Source organism: Pyricularia grisea, assembly GCF_004355905.1.
Source record: "Pyricularia grisea strain NI907 chromosome Unknown Pyricularia_grisea_NI907_Scaffold_8, whole genome shotgun sequence".
Lineage (NCBI taxonomy): Eukaryota > Fungi > Ascomycota > Sordariomycetes > Magnaporthales > Pyriculariaceae > Pyricularia > Pyricularia grisea.
In genome coordinates this window covers 1911656-1928465 of record NW_022156721.1, presented here as the reverse complement: position 1 = coordinate 1928465, position 16810 = coordinate 1911656, and the positions used below count along the sequence as shown (strand labels likewise).

Genomic DNA, 16810 nt, shown 5'->3' with positions numbered 1-16810 from the left:
TATGTATTTTCGCCAACGTTATTTATTTTCGGCGCGCCATTTTAAATTTTATACAAAAAGTAATACCACCCAATGTAATAAACTGTTCCGAAACTAACTGTAACGCTTATTGATATAATATTGGGGCCGTACCAATTTTGCTCGTAAAAGAATAATTATATAAATTATCCAAAAGTTCTTTTTCTTTTTTAAAAAAAAAGAAAACCCCTATATATTCCAATAATTGGGAATTCGCAGTCTAACGTCACCGCCGGTGTTGCACCTGACATGTAGTAGCATTGTCCCCTCAAGATCCATACCGTATCTGATTGAATTTGACTGCACACAGATACCATCCTCGAGGAGATTCTAGAAGCAGCTTGGGTCGATCAGGTTCAGCTACATAGTGAGGCAGGAGTCTACGCAACTCATACTCCAGCTGGATTTCTTTTTTGCTGGTAGAAACGGGAAGCAACAGCAAGCACATGCTGAACCAATGCCAGGTTCCATCAGGGATAGCCGCAATGGACAGGCCTGACCCGGAGTAGTTGGGCATGCGAGGCTTGCGAGCGCTGGGAAGCTCGCAAATATACTTGCAGGATGCCCGTGGAAAATTTAGTGGCTGTCTCGGCAGAAGGCATGGGATCTGGAGATCGCAATTTCACGACCGCCTCTTGAAGAAATCTTGCCAAAGCTAATGGATCTGGGCTGAGTAGAAATCCCCTGGCACAATAATTAGTTTGGTAACTCTGCTTAAGGCCGCCCTAAGCCAACTGGGTTCTCGAGTAGCCTGTGGTGGTTACCTGTCAATGTTCCTATTGACTGCCGCAAAAGCCATCAACGCCTCCTTCCGCTCAGAATCTACTCAACGGCTCGCCAGTTCACCAAGCGAATACCCATCCCTACCACATTGCTGGCTTTCGTTCACCCCACCACCTTCATTGCCCCACGATGGGGGCTCCTTTGTCAGCCGCATCACCTCACTTGGATCTCACCAAAGTCTTGTTCATGTCTCTACTTCAAACGTGCATGCAATGATCATGAAAGGGTTTACGCAACCATGTCCTTGTTGCTATTTACCGAACTAATAAAGTTCCCCGACCGAAAAGTGAAAAGTGTGAGAAGAAAGGACAAAGACCCGGTTTCCATGTCGCCTAACCATCATCAGGTAACGAAGAGGGCAAAGAACAGGCCTAATCCTTCTTCTCAACCAGATTGAGTGCCTCATCGGCAAAGACATCCTCAAGAACTGCCTCGAGTAGATCTAGCGACTCTGCCTCGGTATCTTCCTCCAACACGACCTTGGGAGCAGCCTCTGCGGCGGCACGAAGCGCGGCGCGCACCTGGTGCTTCGCTTCAGCGACACACTCGTTGGCGATGGCAAATGCCATGCCTTCGGCATGCTTGTGGGCGTGGATAGCCCGGCGTATGGCCGTAGCCAAGGCCGTGGCCATCTCGACCACCTGAGTGGTCTCGGTGACTGGGCCTGCGAGAGGCGCCAGCTTGGGGTTCTCGGCGAGAACCTGATTGACCAGTCCAACCGTGATGGTCTGCATGGCGGTAGCGGTAGCAGCCTGTGCCTCTGGGTTTTCGTAGTTGTTTGCCATTGCGGTTGAAAGGCCTGTAGAGAGAGAGAAGGGGGAGTGGCAGATGTCAGCGGTTGGCTTTTTTGAAGACGGCAAAAGGAAAGGCGACTTGGTGGAGTGGGTGATGACAGAAGAGGATGCTTGGGTCTTGTGTAGCCCATCGAGAGGCAAGGTGGAAGCATTATTTGGCTTGAAAGGTCGCAGGGCCCTACCAGGTTATGTCTTGTGATTGAGATGATGGTTGAGATGAGTGGTAATGCACAAGTCGCGATGGAGAGACCGAAGTTGAAAATGAGAAGTGGTTGTTCTGTGCTGGGGACTGAGGACGTAAGGGAAAGAAAGGCGATGCGAGACCAAATGAGAAACCCAAGTTGGATGGAAAGGTGGGGGTAAAAACAAAGTGAGGAGGGGTTGACATGCTGCGAAGGTGAGGACAAGATGAAAAAGAAAAAAAAGATAACTTACAGACTTTCAGTGACGATGATCTGAACTTGCAGGCCGAGCGCAGTAATATTCTGCGTTTGAATTTCTTCCGCTCAGTGTCTAGATATTGGCAAGCCGTGGTCAGATATAGGGCAACCATCCGGGAGGGCAAGGCTGCCGTGGTTTCTCCAGATGTGTTTCTGGGGTGTAACTTACAGTGAGTCGGGATGTTTCTGGTAGGATGAGGAGGCCAAAGGGTAGCTTGAACTTGGGAGTGTTGGCGTTAGTTGGAAGGAGAGAGAAGGTAGGTCGAGAGAGAAGGTAGGTAATGGCAAGACTTCGGAGTAGAGAAGACCAGCGATGAGAATGGTGTTTGTAGCCTACCTTTGGCACGAGGTAATTTGTGTGAAATCAGGCTCGAGAGCTTGTTGTTGTTGGTGTCAGGTGATGAAGGATGGAAGGAAGTTTTTGCAAAGAAGTTTGTGTTCCGTGTCGATTTATATCCCTCGCGTCTGGTCTGTGCACCATTTTACTGATTTGCTTGCCCTCCTGTCACCTTTTATGGTACGATCAGAGCTTTGTAGGAGTGTCCTCGCTCGTTCAAATCAATAAGTCCCGTTTGATTGCGTGTGGAATTGCGTGTTGTTGGACCCCGCACCCGGCAATGTCGTTGCATTGCAATCAGCCAGAGACAGTGGCAGGACTGTGCTTGGAAACTGGTGAACAAAATCCAGATCTTCGTCACTTTCTTCATCTTGCTTCTTGGTCATGCAATGTGTTCCTAGATAGTCGTTGGACTAATCTACGTAGGCTACTCATCTATCATGTCGTTTCATCCCAGGCTCTACCATACACGATCTTGCCTGGTCAAGAATCAATATGTCAAGTCCTGGAGAGCTACCTACCTAGCATGTGCGTAGATTCTGTCATCTGACGGCAAAGTAAACCAGCCTGGAACGATTTCGATCTTGGGTCTCCCACTCTTGACTGTCTGCTTCCTCCCGTATCTGTGGTATAATATCAGCCTTCATCGCGGTAGCTGTCACTTGTGCGTGAGTCGTTACGCCTCGGTCTCAACATGTCTAGCATTCGTCATCGAGTGCTGCAGCTCGCGCAGCCGACGACATAGGAGAGGGCTCTGGGTATAGGACCTCGCTATGGTCACACGCCGCCTTGAGGTCTTTGCGGCACTTGTCACACGCTATCCCATCTGGACGCGGCTAGCCGCGGAGAGCGCCGGTAACCTTGGCGGAAGTGATGCAAAGCAGGCAGGCAGGGAGGCGATGTTCGGGCGCAGCATGGTATTCATCGCCAGGATGGCACTCCCTGAGGGTAACGTAACGTCCATGGCGCGGCGAGGTTTTTGTCAGCATCGTTAGCGAGTGCGTAGAGAAGAGCGGGCGGAAGGGTAGCGATTTGCTACAGGCGTGCGTGGATTATTATAACCTTCCAGCCCGAAGCCGGGGCGACGGAGTGTTTACCACCTGAACCACTGCCAGAGGCCTGGCCGAGACTGACCGAAGGCACTCTACCCATTTTTGGGCTGCGAAATCTCGACGAGGCGGGAGGGCGGGAATAGGATGGGCATGGCCATATGTATTGCGAGTTTGAACTAGTCCACCACATGCTATGGATTGAAAAAAAANAAAAAAAAAGAAAAAAAAAAAAAAAGAAAAAAAAAAAAAATGAAAGGAAAAGGATGTCAATATTGAGCTCGGGTATATATATAAGATGCAATTAGAAACAAATGAAACAATGGATCCCAACAACCCTCATCGACCACCAAATCAAAGCCGAAGCCTTCAGTCATGCTGCCGCGTAAACAATGGATTGTCTGGAAACAATGCCGCCACCCGATATCTACAGAATAAACATCCACTTTATTTCGTTGACGCACTTGACGTTGTAGCCCTACTGGAAGCCACTGCCAAGATCTTGGCTTCCTCTCTGGCCTGTTTTCGTGAGAACTCGTCCATAAGCTTTTGCGTCGACTCAAGCGGCAGGAGAGCCATGTGATCTTGTAGTTCCTGTTGTACGAGAAGGGTTAGCGTTGCTATACCATCTAGGGAGGGGGAATGAGGCGGGCCTGAGATGAGGTGTGGCATAAAGTTTCCCAGTAGGATAATAGTAGACGTACCTTGGGGAAAATTTCGGATTCTTGATACTTGAATTCTTCAATAAATCTAAACACCCGCAGCACCTGCTTCCACGGCAAGATGACGTCGCCAATCAAAAATGCTGGATATCTTGCCTCGGCAAGTTCCTCCAGCAGCCATCGCCGCTGAAAGTAGGGCCGCAAGAGTATATCGGTAGCTCCGACCCACGCAGGCCCCTGGTTGGGCGGTAGGCCTTCCACATCGGCGAGCCACTCCTTCATGGCGGCCTTGGCCCAGCGGTGAGTCGGCGCGTAGTCTTCGGGGTTCTCCTCCTGGTCGCCTGGCTCGCCCCAGCGCTCCGGCATGATTTCGTCGACCTCGGCGATGGCGCCCAGCCCCAGGTCGGTCTGCTCAATCTTGTCGCCGAGCCAGCCGACGACGAGCTCGGCGTTGCGGTAGATCTGCCTGATGGTCGAGTGCTGCTGCGACTTCTCCACGTCCGACGATTGGTTGACGCAGATCATGTCCACCCAGACCCGAAGCACGGCGGCACTGCCGCTTTCGTTGCTGCCCTTGCTGCTGGTGCTGTTGCTGCTCCGGCCGGCACCTCCGCCGGCGATGCTGCTCCCGACCCTAACCAGCTGCTTCAGCCATCGTGGGGCCCCGCGGGGACGCCTGATTGGTTGCGGATCTTGAAAGTGCTGTGCAAGAACGGGGAAGAAGAGAGCCCGGACGTTGCGCAGGGCGGAGGCCAAGTGTGATGTTATGATGACGGGGCGATTGTTGACTGTTATCCTCTCCTTCTCGTTGGGGTCGCCGTATGGAGACGATATGGCAATGTACTGGACCTCACATGACTCCTTGACAGTGGTGAGACGCGCCTCGATTGGGGCCTTGTCGTCGAGTGATGGCTGGATCTCGAGCAGCCGGAACTCCTTTTGCGACAGATCCAGCTTCTTGTAAGTGAAGACCATGGTTCAGAGTGGCTAACCAGCCTTTTCAGCGTGTGAGGTTCTCCCTCTTCGTCCCTCTTTTTTTTTTTTTTTTTTTTTTTTTTTTTTCTTTTCTTTTCATTTTCATCGGACAGAAATGAAGGAGGCTTTCTCCCGTTGCAGAGTTATGCGATGGACAACTTTTCTTCCTTAGCATTGTCAAATTCAGGTCGATCTATGGGTATGCGATCGCGCGGTACAAGTCTAGACAAGACTTTTTATGGCAGTTGGTGTAACAACAGGACAAGTGAGTGAGCGCCGCCGCGCAAGCCGAATTGCTGGGTCGCTGGCTTTTCATTGGTCAGGGCCAACTGCGCCCAATTTACAACAAAAGACAAAATAAACAAAAAAAAAAAAAAAAAAAAAANCGATCGCATACCCATAGATCGACCTGAATTTGACAATGCTAAGGAAGAAAAGTTGTCCATCGCATAACTCTGCAACGGGAGAAAGCCTCCTTCATTTCTGTCCGATGAAAATGAAAAGAAAAGAAAAAAAAAAAAAAAAAAAAAAAAAAAAAAAAAAAAAAAAAAAAAAAAAAAAAAAAAACCGCCCAGCACTACACGGTGGAGTTTAGGTTCTGCTGGCTCCCAAAAACTGCACGTGTCCATGTCATGTCCCCGGCAGAGCCAGGATCCTCATGCTACCTACCAAAACAACCCCTGGAGCGGAGCTGTAAAAAAAGATGTACTTTTTGTTTTTGTTGAATTTCCTGTGTACCGGAAATAAGGTGGGTTCGTATCTCAATTTCTTCGTACCGTGGTGCGTATGCCAGGTTCCCCTGTGTACAAAACGAAAAAAAAGAAATAATGGAAGTTTTTTTTATTTTTTTATTTCTCTTTCTTCTTTTTACTTCTTTGTCATCGTCTTCTTTCGTAGTAGCTTGATCCCTTAGCATCATTTGCTTAGTCTCAGGGGGTGTACCCTGTCTTGCCTGTCCTGCTAGCCGCCCCTGCCCTCACCGCTACCAACTTGCGGGCCGCTCCACCAATGTGCTGCTGTGACGTGCAAGAGCCCCCAGAGCCCGTTATCATCATTCCATGGGATTGTTCTCAACTGCCGTAGCTGTGGCTGACAGTGAATTGCTTCCTGATTCTTGTTTTGTTTATGCGACCCTGTTTTGCTATTTGGTTGATGACACTAGGAAAGCCTCTTTGCTCAAATCGAGATTCCTTCCATGCACAAGCTCCATGTCAAGATCGGATGCGTTCAAACTTCGAAGATCTTTTTTTTTTTTTTTTGACCCTCAGGGATCCAGGAAGCGATTTATCTTTTTTGGTTTCTGCTATCTCAATCTCCAAAATTACCCCCAACCTTTCCAGAAGCGAGGAAAGAACAAGTTCCACACTGCGGTGGACCGACCCAAGCGACGCACATCATGCACTCGCGAAGCAGGCATCGCGCTTCTGTCGTCACGATTTTTTTTTTCTGTCTCTCTCTCTCTCTCTTCTTACCTAACCCCTTTATAAGACCACTTTTTCCAACATCACCACACCGGCACCCATCAGAAAATTAAGCGCACCCAAGCCCAAACCCCATGGAGGAACCGATGTCACATCATCCTTTCGGGTAAACCCACCTGCCTGGAAATAACGCCGAGAGGGAACAAGGCGGTAAAAAACGATCATCTGACGGTTTTCTAGAAATTTTCTCCGCAACTCTGGCGAAAACCTGCTCGTTTCGACTTTTACCGTGACGGGAGGCAGAAAATAAATAAATAAATAAAAATAAAAAATAAAAAAGGAAAAAAAAAGGGGGGCTCTGAGTAGGTACTTTATAACACGTCACAAGTGCTCCAGCTGAAGCCTTCAAAGTTCAAAGCCGAACCCGCCCTACCAACATAAGGAGAATATTGATAACGCCGCGACAAAACATGGCTTGCATGGTTCGGCCGACCTCAAGTGCCGGGACCACCCGCCCTTTTGATCCCCTACTACGAAAGGAATGGGATTGCGGGGACAGGGGGTCTCCCTGGAGAATGTCTTGTTGAGCGAACCCGTTCCTATCGACTCGAGTCAGCTCAAAGCAAATCGCTGAACTAAATCATGCATTCAGGCATACAAAGTTTATCTCTTTTTTGTAGGCTAGATCTCGCGTGTCTGGACATCGGCCTGATCAGATCAGGATTGCTTGCTGACCAGCCACACCGCCTCACCTATTGAACCACTCTTCCATGTTACAGTACGTTGGGTTGTGCACGTAGGGCTGACAAGACCGTTGTCCCCCTTGTCTGAGCTTGTCTCGGGTGATAGGGAGGTGACATTCGAGACGGCTGTTGTCGCCTCTTCAACAAGGACTCGAAGCAGATCGTACCACTTCCCCGCTGAGGGTTGGTACAAGTCAAGCCTAGTCGGTTTCTGTAAACTGCAACAGGCTGTCGTTTGTGATGATATGCATCCAGCATAAAGGGGCAGATCCTCCAACCTTACTCAGCAAACGGTTAAACGATCATAGACGAGAATCCAAGCGGGGGCATGCTCTAGCGAGTCTTTGCTGCCTCCTCCTTCATTCAATCGGCTGTTATCCCATCAAGAGTAACCTAGATCAAATCTCTTCACAATCTTTATGCATATACTTTGCTTGAATTGTTACACGCGCCTAGGCTTTGTTGACTGACAATGAAGCTGTCAAAGCAATCGACAAGAACTTCACTACGAAAAAGGATATCAAGACGACTGTCAATGTGATTGTTTGTGTCTCCTGCAAAGAGAACAATGACCATGAACCGTGACGCAAGAGCACCACCCACGTGTCTCCTCGCTTGATAAAAGATGCGACCAGCAGCCTCGTCCTCTTGGTGCAAGCATGGTTCACGCAAACCAACCGATCTTGACGACAACCCATCTTGAGACAGCGCATCAATTTATTGCACCAAGATCAACCATCGTCACGGGACACTTGCAGCGAAGACTTATATCCGAACCTCCAAAGACGCAAACGATACTCTGTCCGAAAAAAAAAGGAACAAAAAATGCCCGAAGAAAAGAAGCCAGAAGCTTGCTCTTCCTGCAACGGCACCGGCCAGCGCACATGTTCTCGTTGCGGCGGCACTGGCTCCGACGCCTTTGTCGAGTCCGTCATCTGCATTCACTGCGATGCGAGCGGACGAGTAGAGTGCGCAGCCTGTGGCGGCAAAGGTGAAAGGGAGAAGTAAGTCCGTTCTCTTTGTGCGGGCTACACACAACCTCCCTTGCGGGTCATTGGAACAAAAGGATATAAAAAAAAAGTTCTTCTTGACCACTAGAACAAGGTATGTAGATTATAGGCCAAACAAAATCGCTTCAACCTCTAGGCAAAGGGCGCAAAGGGGCGCAGCTCTGGTTTCCCTGATATACACGTGACTGTCAACTGGTCCATGTAATCACCGGTTTTGTAACATAATCACCGGTATCGTTTGTCCACGGAGTCGTGTCGTACTACTTGGTGGCGACTGTGAAAAAGTAAACATTGACGCAGACTGGAACAATAAGCGGTAATGTAAGAAATATGATGCCACAGCACTGGACAATTAGATGATCAGGTCATCGGATTAAACACAGCCCCTTATCGCTGTAGCAGTCGTCGTCAGCAGGGCGGGACGACGTGATATTGGGCGACGTCTTGGCAATGTCGAGCTCTTGGCATGGCGAGTCAGCATCTCGCAGTGAGGTTTTTTGTTAATACACTCATTCCACATTCCAGAGTGGAATTAGGTTCTGGTTGCCTCTCGCCACCTGGTCGTGACGTTGAGTTGGTCAAAAGAGGATCGGAACAAAAAAGGAGAAACGCATATTGAAAACGTAAACAAAGAATCACGATGGGTCCTCAAAGAACAGAAGCATCGTTGTAGTAATTTAAACTATTCTGATAAAGTTGTATAATGTTAAGTTGCAGTCTAGCTCAATTAAGTGCCTAGGTAGGGTAACCAAGGTACCTAGGGAAGACCTTACCAACTTTGACAATGTTGGGAGTGAGCAGAAACCTAAATTTAGCAACAAATCTTAAAAATCGAGAACAGTCATCGAAAAATATTACCTCAAAAGTGACCAACCCCCATGTTAACAAAGGGACTGAATGATGCACATGGGCAAAGTATCAGACTGTACCACGGGTCTGGGTCAAAGAGAGGGAGAAAGAGCAGGAGGAAAAAAAAAAAAAAAGGGCCCACCGTTATTTTTGCATTATTCTTCGCTTAGCCAAACCTGCAACCTTTGTTCGTCTCCGACGCCATTAGAAAGGCTTCCTTGTCGCGGAGTTTTGGTTCGGACGGTCCGTGGCCCAGCTTCATCCGGGGTTTTTTTTTTCAATCCCGGTACCGGAGTTTTTAATCTGTTCTCGCTCTTTGATCTTCGGGCAAGGGACCACCGACGAACCAGTTCAATTGGCCATCACTCCCTTGGTTCCCCAAGGTCCCTTGGAATGAGGCCCTAATGCCAAACCTGGAGTCATGTCGTCTGCCAAGAGAGGGTGTTTTGGTGGCTTTTGATCAGCGACGCGGCTGACAGTTGCAGGGAAAGCGCCAACGTTGCTGAGCAGCCCACACACACACACACACACACACACAAAAAGGAATGAACCAAGAACAGAAAAAATCATGAAGGCAATTGGGCGGCTATAAGTGGGGAACTCCACAATCCTACCGGCAGGGGACCGCCAAGTATCGATAACTAAAAAGTTTCATTGGTTTAACGATCAAACACACGCCGAGCTGCAGCAAAGCACCGCCAAGCCGCCTCCAGCGTTCGTCAGCCAGGGAATCCGAAAAGCCGTCCGTCATCCTTTCTTGGGCCTTGGCAGACTACGGACCTTGGGGAGTACGTAACCCCATGGTAGGCCAAGACCAGTCTTGTGGTCATGACTTTCTTTGATGACTGAGTGGGCTGGCAGTTTTTTTTTTCTTTCCCCTCTCAAGCAGGCAATGTCTTACCCGGTATTATTTTTTACCCTTAATGCTGATACCGGTAGTCTGTTACGCTGCAGCGCAATGCCAAATTTACAGCCACTAACTCTAGCTTGAGGTATTCTTGCGATCGATATGTATGCATGGTAAGGAAATTTGACCAGGTAGGTAAGGTGGCCAGCGCTTGGAAGTTTGTTTCGTGTGATCTTGTCCGTTTTTTGTTCCATTCGCGTTCGCGGATATCTCCAACTCTTGCAGTACGGCAAGGGCCCCAGCCGCCCAGCTAGGTTCTGATGCGTCCCGAGGATACCAAGACTCGGACTGAACAACCCCAAAACACATGGCGCCTTTGCTCTTTGGCACCGACAAAACGCTGGGTCGTAGGGTAAGAGATGTGAATCAAAGGCTTTTTATTTCTTCTGTGTTGCTGAATTCATCCCTTGAATTACTTGACATGTAGATTCCTCCCTCCTCCTATCCGAGCTGTCGAATTGTTTTGATTTTCCCCCCTTCTTTGGGTCCGTCCAATCCCTTTTCTTTATTTTACTTTTTTCTGTCTTTCCTTATCGTTCTTTTTCTTTAGACCTCCCATTCTTGTCATTGCTTCTTCTCCCAACTCAAAACCTTGATCAAAGAACGGTGATTGGGAATCCATTGCCACATCATCGCTGCTGCGCCTTCTTACTGCCAAGAAGGGACTAAAACCCCGACTCCGAAAAGCCCACTCGCCCCGCAAATCCTGACTGGACAACACTTTACGTCCCTGCCTGTTCCTGCTGCTGGGTGTTCAGTGCCGTCCTTCCGTGCATTCCCGCTGATCAATCTGATCTGTTCAAAACCAAGGAGGGTGCCTGTTGCCTGTTTTCCAGTTTATCCTACTCTTATTTTTATGTTTATTTGATATCAACCCTTTTTTTTTTTGGTTTTTTTTTTTTTTCCCTTGGAGCTTCCGCGTCGGCTAGTCGTGTTGCTATACATTGGGATCATTTTTATCAAGCGTTGAATATTCCAGCACAAACAAACTCAATTGCAAGAATTTGCCCGAAACGGAACCGACAAAGCCCCGAATTTCGAGCTCGCCTGCTCCGCACAACCGAATTAAGGAGCACTGTCAACGGCGACTCGATCGACGCACAAGTACGCCAGTGGCCACACAGGAGTTATGAGGTTATTACCCTCCCTGTTGACCACCCTGTTGGCAATCTCAGGATACACAGATAACGCATCAGGTACGTTCTCGAAATTGGGTTTGACTGTGCAGCGCGCGATCGTCGCTGTCAAATTTCGTGGCAGTCTCCACGATCGCAAATTCGCGCCAACCACCTACCTAACCTACCTGAGCCAGTCCGTTCTCGTTTGGCTTGTGTCAGTAGCGTCGAGGCTAACCTTCCTCCCTAACATTCCTGCAATTTACAGCCTCTTCGATAAGACGAAAGCCTCTACAGACCACAACCAGACTAGAAGATGTTCATTTTTCTACAGCATGGCAGCAGGTGCAGTGGTTGTCGCGATTCGACGCCACCTTCAGGATCAAGTCAGGCGAGGTGATGAAGAAGATACGACTCGCGCTCGAACCGAATAATGATGTTATTTCGCACGACACCTACGTTCAGACCGTCGACGCCGAGGGACGACCGCTTCACGGGGAGACGATTGCCCGCCACGAATACCGGATCTTTCGGGGCACTGCATTTGTTGCGAGGGACACCCAAGCACCCGACTGGAGGGATGCGGGATGGGCACGAGTTATAGTGCACTCGGACGGCCGGACGCCCTTGTTCGAGGGCGCATTCAGCATTGACGGCGATTATCATCACGTTCAGACCGGCACTAACTACCTAAAGACGCGCCTTGACCAAGACCCGGTTGTGGAAGACACCAAGGAACCGTTCATGGTTATGTGGAGGGATTCGGACTTGAGTCAAGAGACAGACCGTGATTTTGAATTGAGGAAGCGCGGCGATGACAAGAAGGCAGTTGGCTGCGGCGTTGACGTCGACCACCACCTCCGCGTCGAGGCCGCCAACGAAACCACCAACTCGGAGTTTGTCGTCCGTGACCTGTCGAAAATCGAGTCTTCGCCGTCGTCCTTGTTCAGGCGCCAGTCGCAGGACAATGGTATCAGCACGATTGGATCCACCGCCGGATGTCCGACTACACGTAGGGTGGCCCTGATGGGTATCGCGACCGACTGCACCTATGTCAAACAGTTTGCCTCCGTCGCCGAGGCGCGAAGCAACATTATGGCGCAGGTGCAAACTGCCTCGGTCCTTTACGAAAAGTCGTTCAACGTCTCGTTGGCCGTCCGAAACCTGACCATCTCCGAGTCTTGCGCCACCTCGCCTTTCACGACCAACACTCGCTGGAACCAGGACTGCAATGCTAACATCAATGTTTCCGACCGGTTGAGCGCGTTTTCCGCATTCCGTGGCAGCATGCGCAACGACCGCAACGCGTTCTGGACGCTCATGAGCTCCTGCACGTCGGGGTCCGCAGTTGGAATTGCTTGGCTGGGAGCGCTTTGCATGTCGGGCACCCAGACGGACAGCGCAGGAACCACAGTCGCAGGAGCCAACTATGTAGCTCGTACCGGGAACGAATGGCAAGTATTGGCACACGAGATTGGCCATACGTTTGGCGCCGAACACGACTGCACCAGCTCGACATGCAGCTCGTCAAGCGGCACAGGAGCGAATAGCTGCTGCCCTCTGAGCGCGAGCCAGTGCGACGCCCAGCAACGCTTCATCATGAACCCGTCAGCCCGCAGCGGCATTACCGAGTTCTCGTCCTGCACAATTGGCAGCGTTTGCAGTCAGCTTGGAGTCCGGCCCGGCAGTACCAGGTCGCTCGGTCGCTGCCTGGTCGACAACACCAACGTCGCCAGCGTTGCGCCCGTGTGCGGCAACGGCGTCGTCGAATCCGGCGAGGACTGCGACTCGGACAATGCCTGCTGCAACCGTAGCACATGCAAGTTCCGCTCCGGCGCCACTTGTGATCCTGCCAGCGACACATGCTGCACGGACCAGTGTGGCATCGCTCAGGCGGGCTTGGTGTGTCGGCCATCGACCGTCTCGTGCGACCCCGAGGAGAAGTGCGACGGAAAGAGCCGTTCGTGCCCGGCCGACGTCAACAATGTATCAGACGACGGACGCTGCTCGAATTCCGACAGCGTCGGCAACGCCGTCGGCAACTTCTTCTCGCAGAACCGCAACGTCGCCATCGGCGTCGGCGCGGGTATCGGCGGCCTCATCCTCATCTGCCTCGCCAGCTGCTGCATTAGCAGCATGCGCCGCCGGTCGGCTGTGCGAAAGCAGCACAAGCAGATGGTGGCGGCGCAGGCGGCGAGCGCGCAAGGAGGTTACGGGGGCCCCAACAATGGCCCGATGCCACCGCCACCTAGCTATTACGCCGGTGCGCAACCGCAAATGTCTGGGCCATGGCCTCAACCTCCTCCGCGGACCATGAGCGCTAGATATGCATGAGTTTATGGATATTTGTCTTTTTTTTTCCCCTCTTATTTCCTAATATTTGTCTTTTGGCGGGGCCTGTCGCAACTTGTCAGTGGCCCATCATTTTCATAGCATCGCAACAGATTTGCATTGCACCTTCATTGGGTTGGGTATCTAGTAGATAGACTTTCTACATAAATGAATGAGCACATGATGATACACATATATTTTACCAGATCCGGATAGAGTTTGCCTATATTGCTTTTGTTTGATGACAACTCTTGATTGGCCTTCCGCCCACGACGACGGGACCCTGATGGAAATGGAACTGATTCAGGATGGGCGATAGCATTGTTTTGTTTCTCGAATCACGTCACCTGGTATCCCCTGCTCTGCTTGCAGATTTTGACTCTTTTACCAGCCCTTGCTATGTACATAGTAGGAGACAGTTCATGCACCCGAATCGTTGCTTTTCATTCGTTGACCCGAGGATCTTCCTAGAAACAAAAACAAACAAACCATCACCGATGCACGACACACTTTTGCCTAAAAGATCCTTAACTAATTATAACACTTGCACTATTTTTAGTTTGGGACACTATATTGATCCTCAGTCCAACCTCTCCCAGTGGGGCCATCAGGGTTTTTTTTTCAGTAACTACAGAGTTTATTTCTTTTTTCCTTTCTTTTCGGCTTAGCCGAGGGGCTGTTGTTCTGAATTCACGGTATGTATAACTGAACGCACCCCGGGTTTTGCTATTGGTCTGTCTCTAATATTACTGTAGCAAAGCTGACACAGATGACATTATTTGTTCTATTGCTCAAAGCAAAAAATGCGAAGCTAAAATGGGAAGCATGGTTATGCAAACCAGAGCTGGGCACTGAATTATAATATCAGCTAAAGGGTTTCCGCTTTTTCTTTTACTGATTTACCCTCTTACCTCATTAACATCTTACTCTCTGAGCATTCATTTCTCTTGTGATATCCCATATTTCTTTTTTACATTTTTTTATACCTTTTTATTCGTCAAAAAATGCACACCGTTAAGCTCGTTCAAATTTTGGCTTTGCTTGCCGTTGGCACCTCCGCCATTCCCAGCCCGGGCAAGGTCGATCTGATACAAGACGTTCGGCTGCAAACCCGTACCATCACCAGCCCCTCAACTAATCACGATGTCAATTCTCACAATATTCGGCGAGGGTTGGCGTCTCTTGCACTTGGCGCGACATAGTCAAAGACGAAGTGATTTGTCTAATTTGTGGTGACAAATGGATCGTTACGAGGACGGGAAAAAGAATGAGGATCAAGACAAGGGGTGGCAGAGAATGGGCTTCGACTGCAGCAGTGAGGTGGAAATTTTATAACACTTAGTTTAGAGGGTATCTTATTTTTCTTTATTCTTTCTATTTTACAAATTGCGAGCGTGGGAACCATAGTTCCGCTGGAAGTTTCCCCTCCTTTTCCTTTTTTTTTTCTTTTTTCTTTTTCTTTTTTTTTTTTTTTTTTTTTTTTTTTTTTTTTTTACTGCGGTGGACGACAGCACCAGAAGACCCATACATTGGGTGCTCGATTTCAAATTTGTCGCTCAGATTGGATTGAAGCCCCTGGCTTTGCACCAAGAACCAAGAGCATCATCAAAAGGGAGTTATCATCGTAGGGTCGACAATCAGGTGGCAGGGGTGCTGGGAATAATAGGTTTCAAGAAATATCGCGGGGTTTTATATACATGCTCCTGAAGTTATTTTCTCCATCATCTTCCACAGAAGTAACGTTGTATAATGATTAACTGCTGAACAAAAGAACAAGTCTACAAACTATACATTCTAAACTTTCGTTCACCCGCGCTTCGGGTATTGGCATCCTGAGGCCTTTGACGATTAATCTCCGGGGGTGTGTTTTACGAGTACCGGCTATCCATCATATAACTCAAGGTCGTCCTTTCTTATCGAATCGGGTATTTTGCCTGTTGCCCCGGGGACGTTCGTATTCTCGTGTGTTTTGGGATTGCTGTAGTGCTTTTTGTAGTGCTTGTTGTTGTGCTTGCTGTTGTAATTGCTGTAATGCTTGTTGTAGTGCTTGTTGTGCTGCTTGTAGTTTTGCTTGTTCCCTCTGTTGAATCATCTTTACTTCGCAATAACTTTTACATGCCCTCTTGGTCTCTTCACGACGATTATCGCTCGCGTCAGACATGCAAACATCCATGCATTGTTTGTGAGAGACAAAGAAGCTTTCGCCGCCTCTAGGCTCGACTTTGCGGGCGGCAGCTGGGGCGTTTGAAGTATCTGCGGGGCTTGCGATGGCGCCGTAGGTGAGAAGGGTAGCAGTGAGAAAGTGCGCACGCATTGTGCTGGTTTAAGGTTGAAAAAGTGATTATTTAAAAGATCAGATGTATCAAGCGAGAGGAAAAGATGATGCGTAAAAGGCTGTCGATGGAAACTTGACGTGAGTTCATTATTTATTACCCGGCAGTGAATGAATATTTACATGCAGGTTAGATAGCTCTTGTGATGAAAAGTTTTTTTTTTTCTTTACCTTATCTTCTTGTACATAGGGGCTATATTAATAGCTCTTTTAGCATACTATTCCTTGCCCGAGTAAGCCTGGGAGGTCGACCATGTCAAGCTGTTCAAAAGCACTTATAAGCGAAACGAAAGGTATTAGGTAGGTAGATTCCTGGTTAGTCTGGCTAAATGTTTATCGGTTCATATGGGAAAGCCGACAAACAAGCGTGGGGGCTGTTAAGAAGACATAAAGCCGTTTATTTCAAATGCTTATGAGCAAGACACCCTGGACGAACATGACCAGCAATCGAATCTATTTTCTACTTACTGGTTTCCTCCTGCGCCTCTTTCATTTTCCAGTCACGAGTCGGAAAGTCTGGCCAGGCTTTTGCCCCAAGAACCGAGGAAGGGGTCACGCATGAATACTATGGTAGTAAGCATGCCGTGTACCTGAGTCAAGCCCTACGAAAGCAAGCTTGCATATGTACCTAACTAAGTAGGGCCCAACCACTTTAGCTTTGCACTATGCCAGTTTTCCATAGTTCAAAATATTTGTCAGTCGAGCAATAACCGCACGGCAGGAAGATAACGACAATCTGGGAAGGCCGCGAGCGATAGAGAATTACCGGTGAGAAGAGCGCTTTATTGCGTGTTTCCAGACATTTGTTCACCCAAGAGTCATGGCTCCGGCCTCAGCAAGCTTAATCCCAAGCGTGTATAAGCCTACTCGAAAATGATATTGCTTAGATACTTAACCCAGCATAGTTGTTTCTGCTGGAGATGTGCTTAGTTGACAGCCTTGATGCTCTAGTCACCCGAAGAAACCTTGTAGTTGACAACTTGACTAACGCCAGAAATCGGAGTTGGCCCGAGCATTGGGGTGCACATCATTTCATATCGACGA

The 16810-nt window shown here is 49.0% G+C and overlaps 4 protein-coding genes across 4 annotated transcripts; 2 read left to right on the top strand and 2 right to left on the bottom strand.

Annotated features, from left to right (window-relative positions):
- Positions 1–1172: 1172 nt before the first annotated feature.
- Positions 1173–1586, bottom strand: PgNI_12218 (uncharacterized protein; the record flags this gene model as incomplete). Its single annotated transcript, XM_031132173.1, has 1 exon — positions 1173–1586. One exon carries the CDS (start codon positions 1584–1586, stop codon positions 1173–1175), a length of 414 nt encoding a protein of 137 aa, XP_030977392.1.
- Positions 1587–3643: 2057 nt separating this feature from the next.
- PgNI_12217 (uncharacterized protein) lies at positions 3644–5058 on the bottom strand (the record flags this gene model as incomplete). The annotated part of the gene is made up of 2 exons (XM_031132172.1): positions 3644–4015; positions 4126–5058. The coding sequence occupies 2 exons, from the start codon at positions 5056–5058 to the stop codon at positions 3869–3871; spliced, it is 1080 nt and encodes a 359-aa protein (XP_030977390.1). The 3' UTR covers positions 3644–3868.
- Positions 5059–8047: 2989 nt separating this feature from the next.
- Positions 8048–8341, top strand: PgNI_12216 (uncharacterized protein; the record flags this gene model as incomplete). The annotated part of the gene is made up of 2 exons (XM_031132171.1): positions 8048–8226; positions 8335–8341. 2 exons carry the CDS (start codon positions 8048–8050, stop codon positions 8339–8341), a joined length of 186 nt encoding a protein of 61 aa, XP_030977391.1.
- Positions 8342–10857: 2516 nt separating this feature from the next.
- On the top strand, positions 10858–13658 carry PgNI_12215 (uncharacterized protein). The gene is made up of 2 exons (XM_031132170.1): positions 10858–11184; positions 11372–13658. The coding sequence occupies exons 1-2, from the start codon at positions 11118–11120 to the stop codon at positions 13435–13437; spliced, it is 2133 nt and encodes a 710-aa protein (XP_030977388.1). The 5' UTR covers positions 10858–11117; the 3' UTR covers positions 13438–13658.
- The last annotated feature ends 3152 nt before the right edge of the window (positions 13659–16810 follow it).

Bases quoted from the DNA above. Each gene is read 5' to 3' on its own strand.
- PgNI_12215 (XM_031132170.1), top strand. From the start codon at position 11,118: ATGAGGTTATTACCCTCCCTGTTGACCACCCTGTTGGCAATCTCAGGA. The intron at 11,185-11,371 runs GTACGTTCTCGA...TGCAATTTACAG, and splicing joins ATACACAGATAACGCATCAG to CCTCTTCGATAAGACGAAAG.